Here is a 26,198-nt window from a genome sequence, read left to right on the forward strand (position 1 = left end):
ATGCCATGGCACCCTGCAACGCGGAACGGAGAGAGGGAGATATATTAGTCAGGAGATGGAGAGAGAAGGAGTTTGAGGGCGTTGAGCGCAGCTTGCGCAGCTTACCGGCAGAGGAGGTCGGCGGCGGCTTGCTGTACGGCGGGCGACGACCAGAGGACGGGTCGACTCGCGACGATGGGGACGAAAGCACACGAGAGGAGGGGATCAGGGGAAGGAAGGTGGGGCCGTGCAAGTTGCTGCGGATCCGTTTTTGTGGCATGATTTCGGGTGGAGTCAATCTGGAAATCTGTGAACTGCCGGCGGGATTGTGGGGATTGGGGACACGGAGCGCTACGAGGATTGACAGACTACCGCGTCTGGTTGGCAGAACATCTGATCTGAGACGTTGATCTCGGTGACAGACTATTGATGCATTATGAATGGTGGGATGTATTTAAGTTAATTTGATCCGAGGGTCCTGGTAATCCTGTGTACAGTTTACCGTGTGGCTTTAGAGGGATTGATGTTTGCTTTTTTAATAGTAGTATAGATGTATTATACACAGTTCATTGCATGTTATATACAAAAATGTTCATTGTATATTTAAGAAAATGCTCACCCTATATTAAGAAAATGCTCAACATATTTCAAAAACTGTTCATTGTGTATTTTAAAGTTATTCAACATATACTAAAAAAATGTTAATGTTTATTTAAATATTGTTCAGCGTACATCACAACAATTGTTCAATGTGTATTTAAATATTTGTTTAGCATATATCACAAATTGTTCAGTGCGTACTTCAAAATTGTTCGGCGTATATCACAAAATGTTCTATGTATATTCTCAAAAAAGCATCATTTGAAAATTCAAACTTTTTGTTCATTTTTTCAATATTTTTCACGCTTTTAAAAGTTCAATCAAATTTCTAAATTTGTTCACGATTTTCAAACATTATTATAAAAATCAAGGATTTTTTCCCAAGAAATGTTGAAAAGTTTGAATAACGAAATGGATCTGTCGTTGTACTTAGCACTTTAACTGATCAGGCGATGCAAATTGGTTCTTAAAGTCGGGCGCTGCAAATATAGGACTAGAATTTGTCTGGTCTACTGGTTTGGATCCACTAGCGGGAGATCGAACCTTGCGCAACAGCTTTCTCGTGAGGTTAATTTTTTATTTTTTTACGCGTCTAGATTTCGCTAGCCCCAAATGGGTCAGTCCGTTCACGGTTCTCTTCCGCAAAGACTCAGCAGTTTGACGCTCACTGGTTTTGAAAAAAAAGCTCATCAATTTGAAAAAGTTCATCAATTTTGAAAAAAATCATCGTATTTGACAAACAGTACATCTAATTTTAAAAAGTTCATCAGTTTTTTAAAAAAGTTCACAAACTAAAAACCCGCACATTTAAAAAAAAGATAAAAGAAAAACGAAACGAAGTAGAAAAAAAGGAAAAAAAAGAACAAAACGAACTGACAAAGAAATACAAGAGGAAAACGAACGAAGAGTGCACAAAGCTGGTTAGTAGCCTGCTGGTTGTCGCGTATCCTTCTAACGACGAAATCAGTAATTGAGAAGTACTTGTTGCAAAGATCATTTTAGTTTCCTTGGTTGCGACAAGTAGCGCACATGCAGCGTGTCACTTGTCGCAACCTGAGAGTTTTCTCTTTTTTCGTAGATCCGTTTATTCAAAACGTTTTACCTCTTAAACCGTGCGTCCAAATCTTAAACTGCTTTCATCGTTGGATTCCTCGTATCGAGATCTTCAAAACTAGATCCCATGTTGATAGGTTTTGACGAACTTTTTTTCACGAAAAAATAGGACGAAAAAACCAAACCGTGAGCACGAGTTTTTTCCCTTTCCGAAAGAGGCATGCCCGTGCCTCTCACGAAATCACAACCATGCCTCTCACGGAAGCAAAACCGTGACTCTCGCCGAAGGAAAAAGCCAGAGAAAACACGTTTTTTTCATTTCCGAGGAGGCACAGCCGTGACTCTCATGAAAGCACAACCGTGCCTCTTGCGGAAGCAAAACCACGACTCTCGCGAAAGAAAAAAAAACAGAACACATTTCTTTCCCTTTCCGAGAGGCACGGCCGTGACTCTCGTGAAAACACAACCGTGCCTCTCGCGGAAGCAAAACCGTGACTCTCGTGAAAGAAAAGAAAACAAAAAACGTGTTTTTTCCTTTCCGAAGGCACGGCCGTGACTCTCGCGAAAGCACAACCGTGCCTCTCGATGCAAAACCATGACTCTTGCGGAAAAAAAATAGAAAACATGTTTTTTTTCATTTCCAAGATGCACGGCCGTGCCTCTCGCGAAAGCAAAACCGTAACTCTCGTGAAAGCAAAAAAAACAAAAAACTCGTTTTTTTTCCGTTTTCGAGAGGTACGGCCGTGACTCTCGCGAAAGTAAAAAACGCGTTTTTTTGCACATTTTTTTCCTTTTCATTTTTTTGATTGAAAAGCTAAGGAAGGCCGATGAAAAACCAAAATGTCAAAAAACCCGAAAAAAACCGTTTAAAAAGCCGAAAACGCGTGCGGGGAAATAAAAATAAAAACAAAATCCGGAGGGAGCGCCTAGATCGCGCCACATGGCGAATGGCTGAAAGTATGCCAAGTGGCTTTGATTGTTGCGAGGCTCCCGAAGGAGTGCTCGTTAACTAGTTGCTCCCTTCGAACGATCACGTCATGAGTTTGATCCCACGCGCAGCACATTTTTTAGAAAAAAAAACGAAGATGAACCATTTTTCAGAACAATAAGGTAGTTGGGCCGGCCCAGCGAGGGAGGCTGCAGGCGTCCGTTTGCAAAATGCCTACTAACGGGCGCCAAATAGGAAACGCCCCCTGCTCTTCCTCTAACTTGCACGCAAAAAAAAAGTGTTCCGCTAACTGGGCCGAACCTGGGCCCCACATGCTAATACACACTACTCTACCATATAATTAATGCCCCTTCTTCCCTTTTTGTTTTTTTACTTATATCCCCTCTGTTCTGTTCCTTCCTGCCCGGCGAAATCACGGAAGCCGCTAAAGGCAGCCGAGAATGGAGGGGAAAGAGCGGCAGTAAATCATTTCGTCAGCAGCTCTTGGGGCCTGCGGGAAATCTTCCACCGCGTCACCTCCTCCCATGGCGGCGACCGCGGAGCTCGCCTGATCCTGATCGCGCCCGTGATTGTGAGTGCTCCACTCCCCTCCGTGTCCTCTTTTGCTTGCTTGCGGGCTGTTTCCTCCTCCGACGACGCCCCTCCCGTCCGCGCCCCTTCCATCTGTAACTGCAGCGGCGGCTAGGGTTTCTGGCTGCTTGCCCCGAGTTGAGGGATTGAGGCGCCGGAGGGAGGGCGCATGATTGTTCCTTGGATTTGGCACTAGTCTGCAGTTCGGGTACATGAGAGATGACGATAACATTAGAGTTTCTTTAATCTTTTGACCGCAAGATTATGCTTTTGGTAGTTGATAACATTGTTTTAGCGTGGAGACGAAAGAAGCGAATTTACTTTTCTAGTCAAAATTTTGGACGCTGCAACAGAGCAAAATTTTTTAGATGCCGTCAGTACCTACCTTCCTTGGCGCATTGGCTGGTAAATACAGTAGATATTTGGAAGCGATACAAACATGGATATGTTTCATCTTCTTTCTTTGCCGGCAAAATAATTTTAATGACTGCTTTCTGTCTAGTAATTTTTCAAGTCAAACTCCAAGCAGTATGCCCTGTATCATTTTTCTTTTTGCGGGACTGCATCACTAATTGGAATGTGCGTTTGCAGAGTGGTTTGGCAGTTCGGCTGCCCCAGCAGTGCGTGCTCACCATGGTTACTGAAGAGCCCGAAGCAAAGAAGCAGATAAATGAGGAATGCATCATAAACCGCCTCCCAGGAGACCTCATTGAGCGGATATTTTTTAGGCTTCCGGTGAGCACTTTGTTGACGTGCCGCGGCGTCTGCAAGCAGTGGCAGAACTTCATCCGGGATCCACAGTTTGCCGCATCACACCTCCAGCTTGCACCCAGTTATGCTCTTCTGTTCTTCCCGCAAGGTTTGGTTTCCAGCGTGCTCTACCCTAGTGATGCTATCCTAATTGACGAAGCCTGGTCACCGTCGACATATGCGGTGCCAGTGATTGGTCCTGATGATTTCCTTTTTGGTTCATGCAATGGCCTTCTTGGGTCATACACAAAGACATCAACGATCAAGATAGCTAACCTTGCAACTGGTGAATGTCTACATCTTGAGAAACCTTCCAAGAATGTGAAAGGTGATCACTACTGTTTCTACAGCTTTGGGTTTCATCCCGTGACAAAAGAATACAAGATCACACACTTCCTTGGTGACTGCGTTGATGGTCGCCCCCATAATAAAGACAGGTTCAACATCATTCAAGTTTACACGCTTGGTGATGAGAAATGGAAAGATATCCGCACTCCAGAACCTCTTAGCTTGATCAGTGTGAGAAACTCTGGAGTTGTCAATGTTGATGGCAAAATGTATTGGTTAACTGAAGACATGCTAGTTAGCTGGCAGCATGCAGTTATTTCCTTTGATCTCAGGGAAGAAAGTTTTGCGACGATACAACTGCCGGCAGAGCGTGAAGATCAGGATCGTTATGGTCCTCGTAAGTTCTGGATCAGAGAAATGCATGGGAAAATATGCATAGTAACTGCTCAACCAAGTCGTTATGATCCCAGAGCTCTTCTTGGTGAGCTGCAGATCTGGACACTTGAGAACACGGTAGAGCAACAAAGGTGGAGCAAGAAGTACAATATTAAGAACCCACCAAATTACATTCCAGGTCCACATTCTGTTCACAGGGATAGGATCATGACGCAACTTTACAATAGCGTGTGTTCATATGAGTTGTTTAGTGAAAACTTCGAGATTGATTTGAGCAAGAAGTTGAAGCTGTTTGATTCCAAACCCCGTTGGATGTACAACATGCAATCCTACATCGTTGTGAAATCACTTGTATCTTTAGATTTATATAAAAAGGCTGGCATTGTGCGCAGACCGAAACAGCAAGTAGGCTGGGAATTGAAGAAGTGGAAGGCATGGGAGGGTAAGCGTCGTGAGGCAGAGGATATACGGTGCCGTGTCCACAAACATGAGCATGCCTTATTTGTACGTTGGCCAAACTGTTATTAGCCTTCAACCTGGATGAATGTTCCTTATTTTGGAATTTTTGACAACCGCTAACTTGCCACTTTGTAGGGAAACGCAGAAAAAATGGGTAAAATGTATCAGTCTTTGCAGGATAAGCCACATGATGTAGCAGAACGTCTACGCGCAGAACTCAATCAGGTGTTGCAGGACATGCCGGATAGTCCAAGTCAGGTGATTCTCTACAGAAATGGTAGAATCGAGGGTACCACACTTTTCACATTTTAGTTAAAAAGATCCATAAGGCAAGGCATAACAAGATTTTTTTTCTTGAGAAAACGCAAAGCTTGCATCTTGATGCCTTGACCGAAAAAATATAGTTACAAGGCCTAAGACTAGGCTAAACAACTGACCACTCAAGACAAGACCACAACTAACAACCACCGGACATACATTACAACCAACACCACAAAACTATTTTAAGTGTGTTGTAACTAGTGCGTTAACAAGTGTTTTGTAATTTTCCAATAGCCAAAGTCCCCCCGGAGGCTTAATTGGGTGGAGCAGAAGCAGGACTATGAGAAGTTGATGGCCCGTTCAGCGAAACTGAAAGAAAGGGCTCAGGTACAGTTTGCTTGCATTTGTTGATTTGCTAGCAAACATTATTTACTACTGTTGTTGAAGTATGTCAAATTTGACAAACTTGACCTTCCTATAGGTCATGAAGCAGGCACATGATAACATCTTGAGTATCATTGCAAGTTTTAAGTCGGATAAGGTGAACTTTTGCGGGTTTAAACTTTTAAATTATCCATGTTTTCTGCAACAACCTGCCAGCTTGTTACTCGTTTCTTTTTTGGCTACTTGTCCCATTTGCCATAATAATGAAGCCAATTAACTTATTTTCAGAAATAAGCAGCTTAACTGGGTTCTCTATTCATATAAATGAATGACTTGCATGTTCTCGAAAGAAATAAATGAATGTCTTGCCCACTAAAATGTGACTATTTTCCACACCAAACGTAATCTTATACAACTGCTTGTATGTTTTACTTTTTGACAGCTGTGCAACTTTGTTTAATTGAAGTTGTCTACTTATTCAACTCACCGTGCACTTAATCTAGCGGGTCACATATTTTACATTGTATGGAAATTAATTTATTCACTAAGGTTTAAATACATGCAGTCAAAAAACTTCATGTCATGCCTTTTATTTTAAAGAGTATATCCAGCATCCTAAAAAAGCTATATTCTCTTATTTAATATTGCAAACCCAACATGCATATGTAAGCCTTGTCTAGTACTCACTCCATTTTCTGTAAACGGAGGGAGTAGTTGCCTAGTTCTGTAAATTTCATGTTCTTGCATGCATTTCCAGTTTCATGTTTGCTGGAATACTTTGTACATGATGAGCAATGAGCATAGTCGTGCTAACTAAGCATTGGAATTTTTTTCGGATTGTGCATCAGTAACTATAATGGATCATCATAAGCATGGAGTGAGTAGCCAAGAAGATCATTGTTACCATCCGTTACAAAATTTCACTTTCATCTGTATTGTTCTGGTTTTGAACTTCTCATCCTGAAATTTAGCAACAATGTGCCCCTTGTTTACTGTTAGAGAAGAACAATGAGGATATACGATAGTATGTCTCTTCTTTTATTGGAATTCTAAATGTTTCGTGTTAGCACATGGGATGAAGTAGCGAACAGTTTCTTGTATTTGATATCCTGATCCATATTCGCTTTTGGCAGGGTAAATCTACTGCTGGCGCTTCTTCTTCTTCCATTGCCCGTCTTGATGAGAAGAAGGAAGAAGAGAACATTTAAAATTGCACTTAGCTATCTGGGGCACTTCTTGTTATTGTCTCTATTTCATCCTGAGAGATTCTGTAACCTCTGCCAAGGAGGCTCTTGTCCCCTTGGATTGGATGTGCGCAGCCGTTGTTCGTAGTCCGATTTAGCCTCTCGCTCCATCAGTTGCTCGTTGTCATTACATTGCACTTTCAGGTTTCTAGTTTCTATAAATGTTCGGCGCAAAATGCCGCTTGGCCGAGAGATCCAACAGGAACGATGGCCTTGCCTTAAACAGGAATAATGATGTGATTTGCAATGTTTTAAATACTTGGGATTAAGTGTCAAGACTTCATGCTGGCTCTCTGCGCTGTAGTTCTCTTATTAGTTCTCACGATATGCATCTGATGTTGTGTGGACTAATCTGCCAAACTGTCTCCAACCAAAGTATGTTTTCGAATGCAAAATGGGCTGTGCTTGTGCATTAGTGTCCTCTGAGTGAGCAGAGGGCGAAAACATTCTGGAACGTCTGAAGGCTAAAAATGCGCCAACCTGGAACGAATGCGTATTTTGCTAAGCTTTTTCTTTCTTTTGGGCCGAGAATGCCTAGTTATCGAGTTAATGGTGTTTCCCTTTTGTACTGGGTAAGATGATGCAAACCTGGGACTTGAGAACTTATCATGGCATTCTTCTTAGGTCGCTTAGACTCTTCCTACTATGGTCCAGCTATTGCATCTTTTTAGTCCCGAGTGATTGCTAGCTTTTCCAGCTAGTAAGCCGGTGGTTTATGTATCTGACATCTATCTATCTGCTGCTATGTTCGAACGTCTGAACCGACTATTGCCACTATGAACATCTACTGAAGTTTCAGAGAACGTCTCGGCATGCAAAACCAACCTTGTTTGTGCATGAATTACAATTGCCTCCCATACTAATGTTATGTAAGTTTCCAATTTGAGAAGCAGTGTCTTTTTTTCTGAAGAAAATCACTCAAGGCAATGGAAGCAATTATGTCATCTTTGCATTATACCATTGCCATGGTCTTGATGAATCACGTGAGAACTCGCTTACAAAACGAGTGTTGTCCGTTCAGTTATAGGGTGACAGTCCACAAATTTTGGCCATTGGTTGGTGCAGATCATATGGTTCCTCTGCATAGCTGTCAACCCGATCGTCTCTAGAGTATTCATCACACCTATCATTTTTAGTCGTGAGATCATTTTCTGCTGTCTGAGTTGGAGTTCATATGGACAAAGAGTAATGCAGCATATGGTGGGATCTTGACTTATAGAGGCTGTTTTTTCGCAGTAATTTTGTGTGTGTGCGCTTTTTTTTTCTAAAAATAGACGCATAATATTGTCTGAGCAGTGGCGGGTACCGCTGGAAGCACACGTTTCAAGTAGGTTCAGGCTAAAAAAAGGAAGCTCAGAGCTTCTGAATTTCTCGGCTGAGAAGCTTTCGAGCCAATACTGTATCAAATTAAGCTAAAAAAAACTAGTGTGTCAAATTTCCACACAAAAAAATCACAAGTTTTTTTTGGGGTTGGAGCTCTTTTTTTTTTTTTTTTGAGGCATTTTGGGGTTGGAGCTGTCTCTTGTTCCATCGGGAAAGGCCGTTTGGCTGGGCCCTTTGCTTTGTGCTGGGCCGCGCTCGCTTTCGTTTTGCTGGGTGGGGGTGCCCGCCCGACCCGACCGCGCGGCAGGTAAAAAACGATTTGTGGTGCGCGAACCGCGAATCCTCAAAATCCCCAATCTCCATTTCCCCGCTCTAACCCTAGCTAGACACAGACCGCCCGTGCGGTGCGGTGCGGCTGCGGTTGCGGCGGGAGAGGAGCCTCCGCCGGCGAAGCGAGGTCGCGCGACTCGCGTGCTCGAGGGAGGGGAGAGGAGGCGAGGTGGTCTTTGGTTCTCGGCGGCGTGCAGTTCGACGCGGTGGCGGTAAGCTCGGACCTCCTTTTTTTTCCGCCCTCACATGGCTGCGCAGAGGTAGAGATGAAGTAGAAAACATGTCTCGGAATCAACTGGTTCACGGTACCATTATGCTACTCTCTGTTTAGACATCTGCATATCACCGTAGTCACTGAAACTTACAAATGGTGCAGAAATTGCTGTCCACCGTAGCCACTGAAACCTATAAACGGTGCAGAAATTTCTGTCCACAGCTGCCGGGTCTCTTTGTCGCTGATGCAGTTTTGGTTGGTTGATCCGGATTCGTGCCGTCTTTCCCAATGCCAAATGCACCGGTTGCTTGTTCTGTCCAATGTTTCAGTGTAAACTATTTCTAACCTGCATGGTTTTCGCGCTCATGCACACATTCTGCTGTGCAGAGAGTCATATTCAGGCCGTGTTGTGGTGGTGTAGTACTCACTTTGTATTTCATCTGCATGTTGATATGTGTACTTGACCATGCCTTTAATTAGTTTTAAACCAGCTTGATTTTTCAACATTTTAGGCATCATATGTATATTGATTTGCTAATGATTATTTAGTCAATGGCCACACAAGGCTCCATATTTGCTGTCCGCTACTTAATTCCTTATTTACCCATTCTCAGTAGATAAACTTAAACATCTGTTAAACTTTACCTGGACTTCATGTCACTTGCCAGTATATTACTCTTAGTTTAATCATAATCTTTACACAGTTTGGCCTTTTTTTTATGTCTGTTTGCAGAAGGATTCGGTACCTAGGTTTCCCCGGGAGCCTACATTTTGCTTACTATGGCTTCTGAGGAAATCAAATCAAAGAAGCAAAGAAATGATGAATGCATTATAAACTGTCTCCCAGAGGACCTCATTGAGCGGATATTTTTGAGGCTTCCAGTGAGCACTTTGTTGAGGTGCGTCAGTGTCTGCAAGCACTGGCACAACTTCATCCGTGATCCACAGTTTGTCGTATCACACCTTCAGTGTGCGCCCCGAGATGTCCTTCTGTTCTTCCAGCAAGAGTCGATCTCAGGCGAGCCCTACCATAGTGATGCTATCCTAATTGATGAAGCCTGGTCGCCATCGACATGCGCAGTGCCAGTGATTGGGCCTGATGATTTCCTTTTTGGTTCATGCAATGGACTCCTTGGCTTATACACAAAGGCATCAACTATCAAGATAGCTAACCTTGCAACTGGTGAATGTCTACATCTTGAGAAACCTGCGAAGAATGTGAAGGGTGATCACTTCTCTTTCTACAGCTTTGGATTTCATCCTGTGACAAAAGAATACAAGATTACACACTTCCTTGGTGATTGTGTTGAGGGTCGCCCCCATAATAAAGACAGGTTCAGCACCATTCAAGTTTACACGCTTGGTGATGAGAAATGGAAAGATATCCGAACTCCAGAAGCTCTTAGCTTGATCAGTGTAAGAAACTCTGGAGTTATCAATGTTGATGGCAAAATGTATTGGTTGACTGAAGAAATGTTAGCTAGCTGGCAGCATGCAGTTATGTCCTTTGATCTCAGGGAAGAAAGTTTTGCAATGATTCAACTGCCTGCAGCACGTGAAGATCATGATTATTTTGGTCCTCGCAAGTTCTGGATCAGAGATATAGATGGGAAAATATGTATAGTAACTGCTCAAATAAGTCGTTATGGTCCCAAAGCTCTTGCTGGTGAGTTGCAGATCTGGACACTCGACAACACGGTAGAGCAACAAAGGTGGAGCCAGAAATACAATATTAAGAACCCACCAAATTACATTCCAGGTCCACATTTTGTTCACAGGGATAGGATCCTCGCACAACTTTGCAGCGATAACGTATATGCGTATGAGTTGTTCGGCGAGAACTTTGATGTTAACCTGTGTAAGGGGGTAAACCTGTTAGATTTCAGCCTCCACAAGCCGTACAACATGCAATCCTACATATGTGTGAAGTCACTTGTCCATTTAGATGTATACAAGAAGGCTGGCATTGTACGTAGACCAAAACAGTGGGAAGGCTGGCAGTTGAAGAAGTGGGAGACATGGAAGCGTAGGCTTAGCAAGTTAGCGGATTTGCAGTGCCGGATGCACAAATTTGAGCACCACTTACTTGTATGTTGGCCAGACTGTTATTATTAGGCCTTGATGAATATTAATTATCATTTTAAGATTTGACAAACTGCTAGTTTGCCATTTTGTAGGAAGTCGCAGAAACAATGGGGAAAAGGTGCCAGTTTTTGAAGGATAAGCAACATAACATAGCAGAACATGTACTCACGGAACTCAAACAGGTGTTGCAGCACAAACCAGATAATCCAGATCAGGTAATTTTTTTTACTGAAATGATAGAATGTATGTTACCACACTTTTCACATGTTTGTTCAAAACGTTTATAATTAGTTAGGCCAAATGCATGATAATATTTTAAGTGCATTGTAACTACTGTGTTAACAAGTGTCTTGCAAGTGTCCAATAGCTAAGGTCCATCAGGAGGCTTAATTGGGTGGAGTACAGTCAGGCCCAGCGGAAGTTAGAGGTTCGTTTAAGTAAGACGGAAGACATGATGAAGGTACAGTGTGTTAGTGTGCTCACATTTGTTGATGTACTAACATTATTTACTTCTGTTGGTGAAATATGCCACATTTGACAAAGTTGTCCTTCCTATAGGTTGTGCAGCAGGCACAGGATATGTTGGATCAGGTAAATTTGCATTGGTTCTTACTTGACTTCTAAATTATCCATGTTTTCAGCAACAACCTTCCAGTTCTCGTTTCTGTTCTGGCCTGCTGGTCTCATTTGCTGTAGTTACGATGCCTGTTAACTTATCTTCAGAAATAAGCAACTTAGCCTACTGTCTATCTATTTTCTTGTATGCATTTTGAGTCTCATTGTTTGATGGAATACTTTGTACATGCTGAGCAGTGAGCATGGTTGTGCACTTGTGCTTGTGCTAATCGAGCACTGAAATATCTTACATTGATGGTGCATAAGTAACTATTCAGATGTTTCTGTTGTTGTTAAGTAACTATAAGAGAGGCATGATAGATTGAGCTATTCCATATACCTGTGAACAGCAGATTAAGTTACAAGAATGGAGATCTGAAACAAAGAACTTTGTGAGTAGTAGCCAAGAAGATTATTTTTATCATCCACTACAAAATTTTGTTTTAATCTGTATTGTTCTGGTTTTGATATCCTGATCCACGTTTACTTTTGGCAGGATGCGTCAGTTGGTGGCGCCTCTTCCAGTGACGGTCCTGACAAGGAGGAACAAGGGAGCCTTCAGCATTAAACCTGGCTTTCCTGGGGCAGTTCTTACTAATTGTCTCTGTTCCGTCCTGAGAGATTCTGCAAGTTCTACAAGGAGATTCTTGCTCCCTTGGATTGGACGTGCGCAACCATTGTCCGCGCGCCGATTCGGCCTCTTGCTCCATCAGTTGCTTGTCATTGCATTGCAATTCAAGTTTGTGGTTTCTACAAATGTCGTGGGCACAATGCTGCTTGGCCCTTAGAGATCCGACTGGAACATTGCTCCTTACCTCGAACAGAAAGAGTGGTTCATTTTATGAATAGATTTTAAGCACTTTGCCATGTTTAAAAACTTGAGACACGCTACCAGACTTCATACTGGTTTTCTGTGTCGTTGCTGATCCAGTTCTCACGGTATACACTTGGCGCCGTGATTTAAACCTTCGCCGTGCTAGGTTTTGATGTCACCGCCGTCCTGTGCTACTAGGTCTCCGGATATCGTCTTGTCCCTCCCTGTTGTTTCCTGTCAATAATCTGACCTTCTGCTCACACCTTGTGTGTGTTCTAGGGCACATGGTCGTCCACCACACAAAACCCTAGCTCATTCCGTCTTGTCGACTGGATCTGGAAGGAGAACGTGGAAGGCCTGATGAAGTAGAGAGGTAGGGACTCAGAAATTGGGAGGGTTGGAGTAGTAGAAGTGCAGGCGATCAGTAAGCTCTTGTCCGTGAAGCCGGTGCAGCCGAGCAAGCAAAACTACTATAGAGAGAAGCAAGTCACGAGCCACGATTGTGTTTTTAAAAGCAGCACTAAAACCTCCGGTAATTGTGACCTCTGATCGGCAACATAACATTAAACGATTTTCTGAACGGAATGGACGATGCAGTAGCAATCAAACTGAAAAAAATGGCAAATGCATACCCCAGTCCCTGGCAGCTCCATAACATTTAGGATCCGCGCCCTGCCATCTAGTGCGGCCATAACTCTGTTCCACATCTCCTCGCAAGATTTGTAGACAAGCAACATTTTCAAGACCTCTTCTTCTCAGACATTTTGCTTTTTGCAAAGTAAAATAAAATTCACGCCTTATAAATGCCTAGCCCGAGAAGAAAGTTCAGATCACCGACATTCATGCCAACTTGTACCTGTATAGTCAGGTTTTCTTTAGAAGCAGTAGACATTCCTTTTTTTTAAGGATCAGTAGACTTTTTTTTGTTAGGCCATTGAGGATCAGTAGGCATTCCTATGCTCCCTTCCCCGGCCACTCAGGCCGCGCGAGGCCGTGCGTTTTCCCTTCGCCGAGTGCTCGCGCGCCCTGACGCCCTCGCATTTCTCGGCATAGGTTGCCAGATTTACGCTCAGAAAACATGTTTCGAGAATCAACTAATTCATGGTATCATTATGTTACTGCCTGAGTAAATGGCATTGGCGGTCCGATAACTTGCGCTGCGGGTGCACTTAGGGCATGTACAATGGTGCTATCTTAGGAGTGCCATGTAGGATAAATGATGAGGTGGAGGAGAGAGAACTCATAAGAAAAGGCTTGTCTTCTCTTATTTAAGATAAGACAAGAGATGATATCTTAGCACAATATGTGTCACCACGTTTTTAGGAATAACTAGTTATGAAGATAAGGCTAAGAAATGACCCATTGTAGACATCTTTTTTTGTCATCTCTTAATTACATGCAAGACTTAAGATAAGACTATTTTATCAATCATTGTACATGCCCTTAAGTCACGGTACTTGCAAATCGGAAAAACCCGTCATAGAACTTGCATTACGGGTGCAGATAGGTCACACAGGTCATCTGGATCGGCCAGCTGCCTGGTTTTCTCCCTCTAACGGTTAAGCGCGATAAATTTGTTCACGACTTTAAAAATATATGTGATTCGCGACTTTAAAAAAATGTTCGTGAATGATAACTTTGAAAACTATTTATTCACGACTTTAAAAAAATATCCACGAACTTCTAAAAATAAATATTTGTGATTCGCGACTTTAAAAAAATGTGCGCGAACGATAAATTAAAAAATAATTATTAAAAATATTTGTGATCCGTGACTTTAAAAAAATGTCCAGGAACGAAAATTTTGAAAATGTTTTGGAATGATAAATTTGAAAATGTTCGTGAATGATTAATTGGAAAACTATTTGTTCACGACTTTAAAAAAATGGTCGAGAACGATAAATTTGAAAAATATTTGTGATTCGCGAACATTTTTTTAAAGTTGTGAGCATTTAAAAAAATATTTGTGATTCCCGACTTAAAAAAAAGGTCGAGAACAATAAATTTAAAAATATTTATTAAAAATATTTGCGATTCGTGATTTTAAAAAATGTCCACGAACGAAAAATTTGAAAATATTTCGAACAATAAATTTGAAAATGTTCATGAACGATTAATTTGAAAACTATTTGTTCACAACTTTAAAAAATGGTCGAGAATGATAAATTTGTAAAATATTTGTGATTCGCGAACATTTTTTTAAGTTGTGAACATTTAAAAAAATTGTGATTCACGACTTTAAAAAAATGTTCTCGAACGATAAATTAAAAAATATTTATTAAAAAACTTTGTGATTCGTGACTTTAAAAAAATGTTCATAAACGAAAAATTTGAAATGTGACCTATCTGCACCCGCAACGCAAGTTCTATGACGGGTTTTTCTCGAAAACCGGGCAGCTGGCCGATTCAGATGTCATATGTGACCTATCTGCACCCGGAATGCAAGTTCTATGACGGATTTTTTCAGTTTGCAAGTACCGTAATTTAAGTGCACCCGCAGCACAAGTTCTCGGACCGCCAGTGCCATTTACTCTTACTGCCTGCTCCGCGTATTACCCGAAACTCACAAAATGGCAGAAATTGATGTCCGCCGTAGCTGGAACTTATAACTGGTGCCGAAATTGCTGTCCACGGCCGGTTCTCTTTGTCGCTGATGCAGTTTTTGCTGGCTGATCCGGATTCGTGCGCCTTTCCCAACGCCAAATGCACAGTTTGCTTGTTCTGTCCGATGCTTCAGTGTAAACTATTTCTATGTTGTACGGTTGTTGCGCTGATGCACACATTCTGCTGTGCAAAGAGTCGGTCAGGGCATGTGTTGTGGTGGTGCACTTGACCCTGCCTTTAGTTTTAAACTAGCTTTATCTTTCAACATTTTCGGAACATACGTATATTGATGTGCTTACAATTATTAGTCAATGGCCATACAAGGCTCCATATTTGCCACAGATCCGCCACTTATTTCTTTCTTTACCCATTCTCAGTAGATAAACTTAAAACATCTGATAAACTTTACCTAAACTTGATGTCACTTGCCAGCAAATTACTGTTAATCATAATCTTTACAGAGTTTGCCCTATTGTTTTTTGTATGTGTGTTTGCATAAGGATTCGGTGCCTAGGTCTCCTTGGGAGTCTAGATTTTGCCTGCTTTGATTTCTGAGGAAACCAAAGCAAAGAAGCAAAGAAATGAGGAATGCATTATAAACAGTCTCCCAGAAGACCTCATTGAGCGGATATTTTTGAGGCTTCCAGTCAGCACTTTGTTGAGGTGCGTTGGTGTCTGCAAGCACTGGCACAACTTCATCTAGGATCCACAGTTTGTCGCATCACACCTCCAGTGTGCGCCCCGAGATGCCCTTCTGTTCTTCCCGCAAGAGTCAGCCTCAGGCAGGCCCTACCCTAGTGATGCTATTGCTATACTGGTTGACGAAGCCTGGTCGCCATCGACATATGCAGTGCCAGTGATTGGGCCTGATGATTTCCTTTTTGGTTCATGCAATGGACTCCTTGGCTTATACACAAAGACATCAACTATCAAGATAGCTAACCTTGCAACTGGTGAATGTCTCCATCTTGAGAAACCTGCGAAGAATGTTAAAGGTGATCACTTCTCTTTCTACAGCTTTGGATTTCATCCCGTGACAAAAGAATACAAGATTACACACTTCCTTGGTGATTGTGTTAAGGGCCGCCCCCATAATAAAGATAGGTTCGGTGTCATTCAAGTTTACACGCTTGGTGATGAGAAATGGAAAGATATCCGAACCCCAGAAGCTCTTAGCTTGATCATTGTGAGAAACTCTGGAATTGTCAATGTTGATGGCAAAATGTATTGGTTAACTGAAGACATGTTAGCTAGCTGGCAGCATGCAGTTATTTCCTTTGATCACTCAGGGAAGAAAGTTTTGCAACGATACAACTGCCAGCAGCACATGAAGATCATGATCGTTACGGTCCTTGTAAGTTCTGGATCAGAGATATAGGTGGGAAAATATGTATAGTAACTGCTCAAACAAGTCGTTATGATCCCGGAACTGCTCTTGGTGAGATGCAGATATGGACACTTGACAACACGGTAGTGCAACAAAGGTGGAGTCAGAAGTACAATATTAAGTACTCACCAAATTATATTCCAGGTCCACATTTTGTCCACAGGGATAGGATCCTGCAGCAATAATGTATGTTCATGTGAGTTGTTCGGTGAGAACTTTGATGTTAACCAGAGTGGGTACACCTGTTGGATTTCAGTCCCCGCAAGCCATGCAACATGCAATCCTACATTTGTGTGAAGTCACTTGTACGTTTAGATGTCTACAAGAAGGCTGGAATTGTACGTAGACCAAAACAGCGGGAAGGCTGGGAATTGAAGAAGTGGGAGACATGGAAGTGTATGCTTGGCAAGGATGCGGATGTGCGGAGCCAGATCCACAAATTTGAGCATGACTTACTTGTATGTGTGCCAGACTGTTATTATTAAGCCTTGATGAATATTATTATTTTAAGATTTGACAAACTACTAATTTGCTATTTTGTAGGAACTCACAGAAACATCGAGTAAAATGTGCAAGTTTTTGCAGAATAAGCAATATAACATTGCAGAACATGTACTCACGGAACTCAATCAGCTGTTGCAGCGCAAACCAGATAATCCAGATCAGGTAATTCTCTCCTCAAATGATAGAACACATGTTATCACACCTTTTCTGTGTTAGTTCAAAACATTAATAATTATCTAAGGCCAAATGCATAATAATATTTTAAGTGCATTGTAACTATGGCGTTAACAAGTTTCTTGCAATTATCTAATAGCCATTGTCTGTCCGGAGGCTTAATTGGGTGGAGCAGAATCGGGAGCAGCAGAAGTTAATGGCTCGTTTAAGTAAGATAAAACACATGATTAAGGTACAGTGTGACAGTGTGCTTGCATTTATTGATGCACTAACACTATTTACTATTGTTGGTGAAATATGCCATATTTGACAAAGTTGTCTTCCGTATAGGTCGTGAAGCAGGCAATGGATAACATCTCTAGTATTAGAATATTGGATCAGGTGAACTTTTGCATGGGCTCTAACTTCTAAATTATCCATGTTTTCAGCAACCTTTATAGTTCTTGTTTCTTGTTTCTGTTGTGTCGTACTGGTCTCATTTGCTGTAATTATGAAGCCTATTAACTTATCTTCAGAACTAAGCAACTTATCCTACTGTCTGTCCATTTTCTTGCATGCATTTTCAGTTTCATGTTTGGTGGAATATTTTGTACATGCTGAGCGATGAGCATAGTTGTGCTAATTGAGCATGGGATTTTGTTACTTTGATTGTGCATAAGTAACTATTCACTGGTTTCTTCTTCTTCTTCTTGTTCTATTCCATATACCTATGAACAGTAGATTAAGTTACAAGCTAGAGTTCTAAAACAAAGAATTTTGTGAGTAGCCTAGAAGATTATTCTGTCACAAATTTTCATTTTCATCTGTATTGTTCTGATTCCTGTCTTGAAATTTAGCAACATTGTGTCCCGTGTTTCCTGTTAGAGAGGAACATCGATATCTGATATGTCACCTTATTTTTCATCAGAATTTTGCATGCTGCCTCACATGGGACGAAAGTTGCGAGCGCTTCTTGTATTTGATATTCTGACCCATATTCACTTTTGGCAGGGTACATCAGCTGCTGGCGTTTCTTCCAGTGACGGTTATGACAAGAAGAAAGAGAGCCTTTAGCATTGAACTTAGCTTTCTGGGGCACTTCGTTTCGTCTCTGAGTGATTCTGCAACTTGTACAAGGAGAGTCTTCCTCCCTTGGATTGGATGGCCTCTTTTGCTCCATCAGTTGCTTGTCATTACATTGCACTTTCAGGTTTCTAGTTTCTACAAGATGTCCAGCGCGCAATGCTGCTTGGCCCGAGAAATCCGACAGCAACACGCCCCTTGCCTTAAGCAGAAACAATGGTGTGATTTTTTGAACAGATTTTAAGCAGTCTGCCATGTTTTAAATACTTGAAATGCACTACCAGACTTCATGCTGGCTTTATGTGCTGCTGTTGTCTGATTTTAAGCACCCTAATATCCAGAAATTGCTATTGGACGGCGCCCAACTTTTTAGAAAAAAAAGCACATTCCTATTGTTATGGTGCTGCTAGAAGGAGGGCGCGAGAGAGTCGGCCGGGGGCCTTTTGCCCACGACCGGGCAAGATGGAAGGAATTTCCTTCTTAATTCTTGCTTGATTAGATTGATACATCTCCTCTCTTTATATAAAGAGGTTTACTTGACTCCCAAGCAAAGCTTACTTGACCTCTAAGCAAGCGACATTTATCTTTAATTAACCCTAAGACTAACGGGCTATACTACCAACCTAGGCTCATTAGGCCCATTACGTACTATAACACTACAACTCACCTAGACATGCAGCTTGTCCTCGAGCTGCAGCCTAACCAACTTATAACCATGACCCGAGGCAACACAAACCAAACAGCTAAAAACAAGCCTTTTACATCTCGGCTTGTTTTATTACTCTTTGTTGGGAATTAGCACACAAATGCACTTGTGGTTAACTGATAACTGCAGCGGAAACAAGTAATCTCAGCACCACATCATGTACTAATTCAAGGATTGTTGCTTAGCACGGAAGGAAAACATATGCAGCAGCATATATGGAGGCAGAAAATGTTACTCAGCAGGTAAGACACTCCTTAGCCTAGTGTCTTGTGGTAGGAGTAAGTTTCTGGACAGCATCAAACATCAACAAAGAGACACCAGATTTTTACGTGGAAAACCCCTCAACTTGAGGGGAAAACCACGGGCCGAAGCCACCCAAATCCTCTTCCACTATTATCAAATGTGGGATACAATAAGTTCTTCTCTAGAAAGCACTAGAGGATCTCATACATCAAGATTTCTGAATCTTGGATGAACACAACAAGATTGGGGTTCAAGAACTAGGGATTGAAACCATCTCACCAAAGATGGTGGAACCGAAGCTTGAAGGAGACAAGGTAGTGGATCTGGACCTTCACAACCTTGGGGAGGAGCTCCCTTGCTTCTTCCTTCAATCTTCCTCTTCTTCCCTTGCTCTCTTGGTTTTCTCTCATCTTCTCTCTTGGAGGATGAACTGATTTTCGTCACTCTTGGTGGTGGCTGCTGGATGGAGGGTAAAGCATCCTCATCCACACATGTGCAAAGTCCAAAATGACCCTGGGTCATAACCCTAATGGGTAGTGGGCTTATGCACCTCTTTGGGCTGCCTAAAAGGCTTCAAATGGTCATCTCCTCACAGCCCACATGAGGAGGATATTCCAACAAATCTCCCCCTCCGACTCATGAGGGGGGCACCGCCATGCCCGCTACCTTACAACATGCTTGTAGCTTCTCATTTGGCAATATCTTGGTCATCATATCCGAACCATTGTCGTCGATATGGAACTTCTCAAGTTTTAGCAACTTGGAACTCACGACATCTCGAATCCAATGGTACCTCACATCAATGTGCTTGGTTCGAGAGTGATAGCTTGAATTCTTGGCAAGATGAATAGCACTCTGACTGTCACAAAACAGAACACACTTCTCTTGCTTCATGCCGAGCTCTCGCAAGAAGTTCTTCATCCACAAAACTTCCTTGCCAGCATCAACTGCTGCAATGTACTCAGCTTCTGTAGTTGATGTAGAAACACATTTCTGCAATCTTGATTGCCATGACACTGCTCCCCCTACATAAGTCATCAGGTATCCAGATGTGGACTTCCTACGATCCTTGTCACCTGCGTAATCTGCATCTGTATAGACCTGCAATACAGGATCACCATTTCCAAAGCATAGACAAGATGTAGAAGTACCCTTGAGATACCTGAGAATCCACTTCACTACTTCCCAGTGAGCTTTACCTGGATTTGTCATGAACCGGCTAACAACTCCAACTACATAGGCAATGTCAGGCCTAGTGCATACCATGGCATACATCAAACTGCCCACAGCAGATTTGTAAGGTACTTTCCTCATTTCTTCTTTCTCCTTCTTACTTGTAGGACATTGTTTAGAATTCAGTTTGTGATGGCCTGCAAGCGGAGAGATAACAGATTTTGCATCTTTCATATTGAACCTTTCAAGTACCTTCTCAATGTATCTTTCCTATGAGAGCCAAAGCAGCTTCTTTGATCTATCACGGGAGATTTTCATGCCAAGTATTCGCTTAGCTGGTCCTAAATCCTTCATGGCAAATGATTTACTCAATGCCTTCTTGAGGAGAGCAATCCTCTTTGTGCCATTTCCAACAATCAGCATATCATCAACATACAACAAGAGAATAATAAAGTCACCCTCGGCGTACCTCTTCATAAAGACACAATGGTCACGTTGTGCTTTATGGTAACCAAGCCCAGTCATAAAAGACTCAAACTTCTTGTACCACTGCCGAGGAGCTTGCTTCAAGCCATACAAACTCTTCTTCAATTTGCAAACTAAGTGCTCCTTGCCTGCAACCATAAATCCCTCTGGCTGCTCCATGTATGTCTCCTTCTCTAGGTCACCATGTAAGAATGTTGTCTTCACATCAAGTTGTTCAATTTCCAAGTCCATGGTGGAAGCCATGCCAAGCACAACTCGGATCGAAGACATCTTGACCACTAGAGAGAATATCTCACTATAATCAATGCCCTTTTTCTAACTGAATCCTTTCACAACCAATCTGGCCTTGTACCTTGGATGTGAGGTGTTTTCTTCAGTCTTCACTCTGTACACCCACTTGTTCTTGAGTGCTTTCTTGCCCTTTGGCGGTTTCACCAACTCAAATATATCATTCTCATACAGGGAATTCATCTCATCCTGCATGGCTTCTGACCATTCTTCCTTGTTCTCATCAGACATTGCCTCCTCATAGCATGAGGGCTCACCTGCATCTGTCATCAACACATATTGATGTGGTGGATATTTAGAAGAAGGAATGTGACTTCTTTCACTTCTTCTTTGCTACTGCACTGGTGGTGAATCAGGTGGATTTTCGTTGGCATCATCATTACCAACTTCATCATCATCATCATCACTTGATGGCTGCTTGCCACTTTGACTTGTACTGCCTTAATCAGTTGCATCTCCACTATCTTCAGTGTCATCATCTCCCCCATGATTGTCATGCACGAGAGGAGGACGGATTGGATCCATGTCAACCTGAGGTGTGTTGGTTATTGGCTTCTCTGGTTTTCCAATATCTTTTATTGTTTCATCTTCAATGAACATCACATCTCGGCTTCTCACAATCTTCCTATTTACTGGATCCCACAACCTGTAGCCAAACTCTTCACTTGGTTGGCTGAGGTAGATGCACTGCTTTGTCTTGCTATCAAGCTTGGATCTCTCGTCCCTTGGAACATGTACAAATGCCCTGCAACCAAAGACCTTCAAGTGCTTGTATGATACCTCCTTCCCTGACCAAACTCTCTGAGGAATATCACCTGCAAGAGGAACTGAGGGAGATAGGTTAACCACATACATAGCATTCATCAATGCTTCAGCCCAAAATGAATTTGGTAAATGAGCATGAGAGAGCATAGCTGTGACCCTCTCTATGAGTGTCCTATTCATTCTCTCTGCAAGACCATTGAGCTGAGGTGTCTTTGGTGGACTCTTCTCAAGCCTGATGCCAACATTTCTGCAATACCTCTCAAAAGGACCTCTGTATTCACCACCGTTGTCTGATCTCACGCACTTCAATTTCCTGCTAGTTTCTCTTTCAACCTTGGCATGGAACTCCTTGAAGGCTTCAAGCGTCTGGTATTTGTGTTTCAGCACATATACAAAAACCTTTCTGGAATGGTCATCAATAAAAGACACAAAGTATAATGCTCCACCATGATATTTTTCAGTCGTGGAGCAAACATCAGTGTGCACAATATTAAGAACATTTTCTGCACGATGTGGAGGGAGTGTACGAAATGCAGCCCTATGTTGTTTGCCAGCAAAACAATGTGCACAGGGTTTCAAGGATATACCTTTCAACTCAGGAAGGTACTCCATGCGAGCAAGAGCGTGCATGCCCTTCTCACTCATATGCCCAAGCCTCTTGTGCCACAATTCAACCGAAGTGTCTTTTTCAACAATGTTCAACACCTCATTGCACAACTTGATTTTAGTCACATAGAGATTACCTTGCTTACTCCCTCGAGCCACAATCAAAGAGCCTTTGGTGAGTTTCCACTTTCCTTCACCAAAATAACTAGGATGTTTGATATCATCAAGCTTGCCCACTGACAACAAATTCAGCCTTATGTCGGGAACATGCCTCACATCATCGAGCACCAATCTGCAACCTGTGTTTGTTTCAATGCATATAGAGCCCTTGCCAACAATTGCTGACGAACCACTATCTCCCATCCTCACTTGGCCAGCAACACCACTAGTGTAAGATGTGAAATACTCCTTGTGTGATGTGATGTGGAAGGACGCACCTGAATCCACAACCCAACTCATGGCATCATCACGAACATCACTATAGCAATCTTCATCTTCAATGACTAGATAGTCCTCATCTGTTGCGGTCATTGCTGAACTGCTCTCAGCCTTTTGCTCGGTTTTCTTTGTGAGTTTTCCCTCTGCAAGCTCTCTTTTGTACTTCCTGCACTCGCTCTTTATGTGTCCCGGATTGCCATAATGAAAGCAAGTAATATATTTTCTCTGTTTTGACTTTGATCTCCCCTGGATTTGCTTTTGCCTTGCTGAAATCTTGTATTGTTGCGTCCACGGTTCTCATTCTTCCCATGAGTTTCAGCCACATACGCATCAGAAGAAGAGGCATCACCCTTTTCCTTCTTTCTGGCTTCTTCATTCAGCATACTATTCTTCACCATCTCCAAAGTCAGCTTCCCATCCGGAGCTGAATTGCTAAGTGACACAACAAGCGTGTTCCAACTATCAGGCATGGAACTCAGCAGCAACAATGCTTGCACCTCATCCTCAAAGTTGATCTTCATGGCTGAAAGTTGATTTATATGGCATTGGAAGACATTTAAGTGCTCAATCACACTTGTGTTGGGGAACGTAGTAATTTCAAAAAAATTCCTACGCACACGCAAGATCATGGTGATGCATAGCAATGAGAGGGGAGAGTGTTGCCTACGTACCCTCATAGACTGACAGCGGAAGTGTTATGACAACGCGGTTGATGTAGTCGTACGTCTTCACGGCCCGACCGATCAAGCACCGAGACTACGGCACCTCCGAGTTTTAGCACACCTTCAGCTCGATGACGACCCCCGGACTCCGATCCAGCAAAGTGTCGGGGAAGAGTTCCTTCAGCACGACGGCGTGGTGATGATCTTGATGTACTACCGTCGCAGGGCTTCGCCTAAGCACCACTACAATATTATCGAGGATTATGGTGGAAGGGGGCACCGCACACGGCTAAGAATATGATCACGTGGATCAACTTGTGTGTCTAGGGGTGCCCCCTGCCCCTGTATATAAAGGATCAAGGGGAGGAGGACGGTCGGCCCCTATGGCGCGCCAAGGAGGAGTCCTCCTCCTAGTAGGAGTAGGACTCCTACTAGGAGGGGGAAAGAAGTGGGGAGGGAGAAGGAAAGGGGGGCGCCGCCCCCCCCCCCCTCTCCTAGTCCAATTCGAACCAGGGGGGAGGAGGTGCGCGGCCCACCTTTGGCTGCCCCTCTCTCTCTCCACTAAGGCCCATATGGCCCATTACTTCTCCGGGGGGGGTTCCGGTAACCCTCCGGCTCTCCGGTTTTCTCCGAAATCACCCGGAACACTTCCGGTGTCCGAATATAGCCATCCAATATATCAATCTTTATGTCTCGGCCATTTCGAGACTCCTCATCATGTCCGTGATCACATCCGGGACTCTGAACTAACTTCGGTACATCAAAACTCATAAACTCATAATATAACTGTCATCGAAACCTTAAGCGTGCGGACCCTACGGGTTCGAGAACAATGTAGACATGACCGAGACACGTCTCCGGTCAATAACCAATAGCGGAACCTGGATGCTCATATTGGCTCCTATATATTCTACGAAGATCTTTATCGGTCAGACCGCATAACAACATATGTTGTTCCCTTTGTCATCGGTATGTTACTTGCCCGAGATTCGATCGTCGGTATCTCAATACCTAGTTCAATCTCGTTACCGGCAAGTCTCTTTACTCGTTCTGTAATACATCATCTCGCAACTAACTCATTAGTTGCAATGCTTGCAAGGCTTATGTGATGTGCATTACCGAGAGGGCCCAGAGATACCTCTCCGACAATCGGAGTGACAAATCCTAATCTCGAAATACGCCAACCCAACATGTACCTTTGGAGACACCTGTAGAGCTCCTTTATAATCACCCAGTTACGTTGTGACGTTTGGTAGCACACAAAGTGTTCCTCTGGTAAACGGGAGTTGCATAATCTCATAGTCATAGGAACATGTATAAGTCATGAAGAAAGCAATAGCAACATACTAAACGATCGAGTGCTAAGCTAACGGAATGGGTCAAGTCAATAACATCATTCTCCTAATGATGTGATCCCGTTAATAAAATAACAAATCTTTGTCTATGGTTAGGAAGCATAACCATCTTTGATTAGCGAGCTAGTCAAGTAGAGGCATACTAGTGACACTCTGTTTGTCTATGTATTCACACATGTATTATGTTTCCGGTTAATACAATTCTAGCATGAATAATAAACATTTATCATGAAATAAGGAAATAAATAATAACTTTATTATTGCCTCTAGGGCATATTTCCTTCAGTCTCCCACTTGCACTAGAGTCAATAATCTAGTTCACATTGCCATGTGATTTAACACCAATAGTTTACATCATTATGTGACCAACACTCAAAGGGTTTACTAGAGTCAATAATCTAGTTCACATCGCTATGTGATTAACACCCAAAGAGTACTAAGGTGTGATCATGTTTTGCCTGTGAGAGAAGTTTAGTCAACGGGTCTTCCATATTCAGATCCGTATGTATTTTGCAAATTTCTATGTCAACAATGCTCTGCACGGAGCTACTCTAGCTAATTGCTCCCACTTTCAATATGCATCCAGATTGAGACTAAGAGTCATCCGGATCAGTGCCAAAACTTGTATCGACGTAACCCTTTTACGACGAACCTTTTGTCACCTCCATAATCGAGAAACATATCCTTATTCCACTAAGGTTAATTTTGACCGCTGTCCAGTGATCTACTCCTAGATCACTATTGTACTCCCTTGCTTAACACAGTGTAGGGTATACAATAGATCTGGTACACAACATGGCATACTTTATAGAACCTATGGCTGAGGCATAGGGAATGACTTTCATTCTCTTTCTATCTTCTACCGTGGTCGGGCTTTGAGTCTTACTCAATTTCACACCTTGTAACACAGCCAAGAACTCTTTTCTTTGACTGTTCCATTTTGAACTACTTCAAAATATTGTCAATGTATGTATTCATTGAAAAAACTTATCAAGCGTCTTGATCTATCTCTATAGATCTTGATGCTTAATATGTAAGCAGCTTCGCCGAGGTCTTTCTTTGAAAAACTTCTTTCAAACACTCCTTTATGCTTTGCCGAATAATTCTACATTATTTCTGATCAATAATATGTCATCCACATATACTTATCAGAAATGCTGTAGTGCTCCCACTCACTTTCTTGTAAATACAGGCTTCACCGCAAGTCTGTATAAAACTATATGCTTTGATCAACTTATCAAAGCGTATATCCCAACTCCGAGATGCTTGCACCAGTCCATAGATGGATCGCTGGAGCTTGCATATTTTGTTAGCACCTTTAGGATTGACAAAACCTTCTGGTTGCATCATATACAACTCTTCTTTAAATACATTAAGGAATGTAGTTTTGTTTATCCATTTGCCAAATTTCATAAAAATGCGGCAATTGCT

The 26,198-nt window shown here is 42.5% G+C and overlaps 2 protein-coding genes and 1 pseudogene across 2 annotated transcripts; all 3 read left to right on the top strand.

Moving 5' to 3' along the window:
* Positions 1-2,959: 2,959 nt before the first annotated feature.
* On the top strand, positions 2,960-7,216 carry LOC123104091 (F-box protein CPR1). The gene is made up of 6 exons (XM_044525817.1): positions 2,960-3,152; positions 3,743-5,089; positions 5,180-5,302; positions 5,600-5,692; positions 5,787-5,846; positions 6,823-7,216. The coding sequence occupies exons 2-6, from the start codon at positions 3,785-3,787 to the stop codon at positions 6,895-6,897; spliced, it is 1,656 nt and encodes a 551-aa protein (XP_044381752.1). The 5' UTR covers positions 2,960-3,152; positions 3,743-3,784; the 3' UTR covers positions 6,898-7,216.
* Positions 7,217-8,591: 1,375 nt separating this feature from the next.
* LOC123104092 (F-box protein At3g07870) lies at positions 8,592-12,465 on the top strand. Its single transcript, XM_044525818.1, has 6 exons — positions 8,592-8,798; positions 9,534-10,888; positions 10,978-11,100; positions 11,253-11,345; positions 11,444-11,476; positions 11,997-12,465. The coding sequence occupies exons 2-6, from the start codon at positions 9,581-9,583 to the stop codon at positions 12,066-12,068; spliced, it is 1,629 nt and encodes a 542-aa protein (XP_044381753.1). The 5' UTR covers positions 8,592-8,798; positions 9,534-9,580; the 3' UTR covers positions 12,069-12,465.
* Positions 12,466-14,967: 2,502 nt separating this feature from the next.
* Positions 14,968-18,289, top strand: LOC123101399 (F-box protein At3g07870-like; annotated as a pseudogene).
* The last annotated feature ends 7,909 nt before the right edge of the window (positions 18,290-26,198 follow it).

Source organism: Triticum aestivum, chromosome 5A, assembly GCF_018294505.1.
Source record: "Triticum aestivum cultivar Chinese Spring chromosome 5A, IWGSC CS RefSeq v2.1, whole genome shotgun sequence".
NCBI lineage: Eukaryota > Viridiplantae > Streptophyta > Magnoliopsida > Poales > Poaceae > Triticum > Triticum aestivum.

What these genes read in the sequence shown, in the direction of transcription:
- LOC123104091 (XM_044525817.1), top strand. Translation starts at nt 3,785, where the DNA reads ATGGTTACTGAAGAGCCCGAAGCAAAGAAGCAGATAAATGAGGAATGC. An exon ending in TGCCGGATAGTCCAAGTCAG is followed by an intron (nt 5,303 to 5,599) that starts GTGATTCTCTAC and finishes ATTTTCCAATAG; the next exon opens with CCAAAGTCCCCCCGGAGGCT. An exon ending in AACTGAAAGAAAGGGCTCAG is followed by an intron (nt 5,693 to 5,786) that starts GTACAGTTTGCT and finishes ACCTTCCTATAG; the next exon opens with GTCATGAAGCAGGCACATGA.
- LOC123104092 (XM_044525818.1), top strand. Translation starts at nt 9,581, where the DNA reads ATGGCTTCTGAGGAAATCAAATCAAAGAAGCAAAGAAATGATGAATGC. An exon ending in AATTTGAGCACCACTTACTT is followed by an intron (nt 10,889 to 10,977) that starts GTATGTTGGCCA and finishes GCCATTTTGTAG; the next exon opens with GAAGTCGCAGAAACAATGGG. An exon ending in CACAGGATATGTTGGATCAG is followed by an intron (nt 11,477 to 11,996) that starts GTAAATTTGCAT and finishes TACTTTTGGCAG; the next exon opens with GATGCGTCAGTTGGTGGCGC.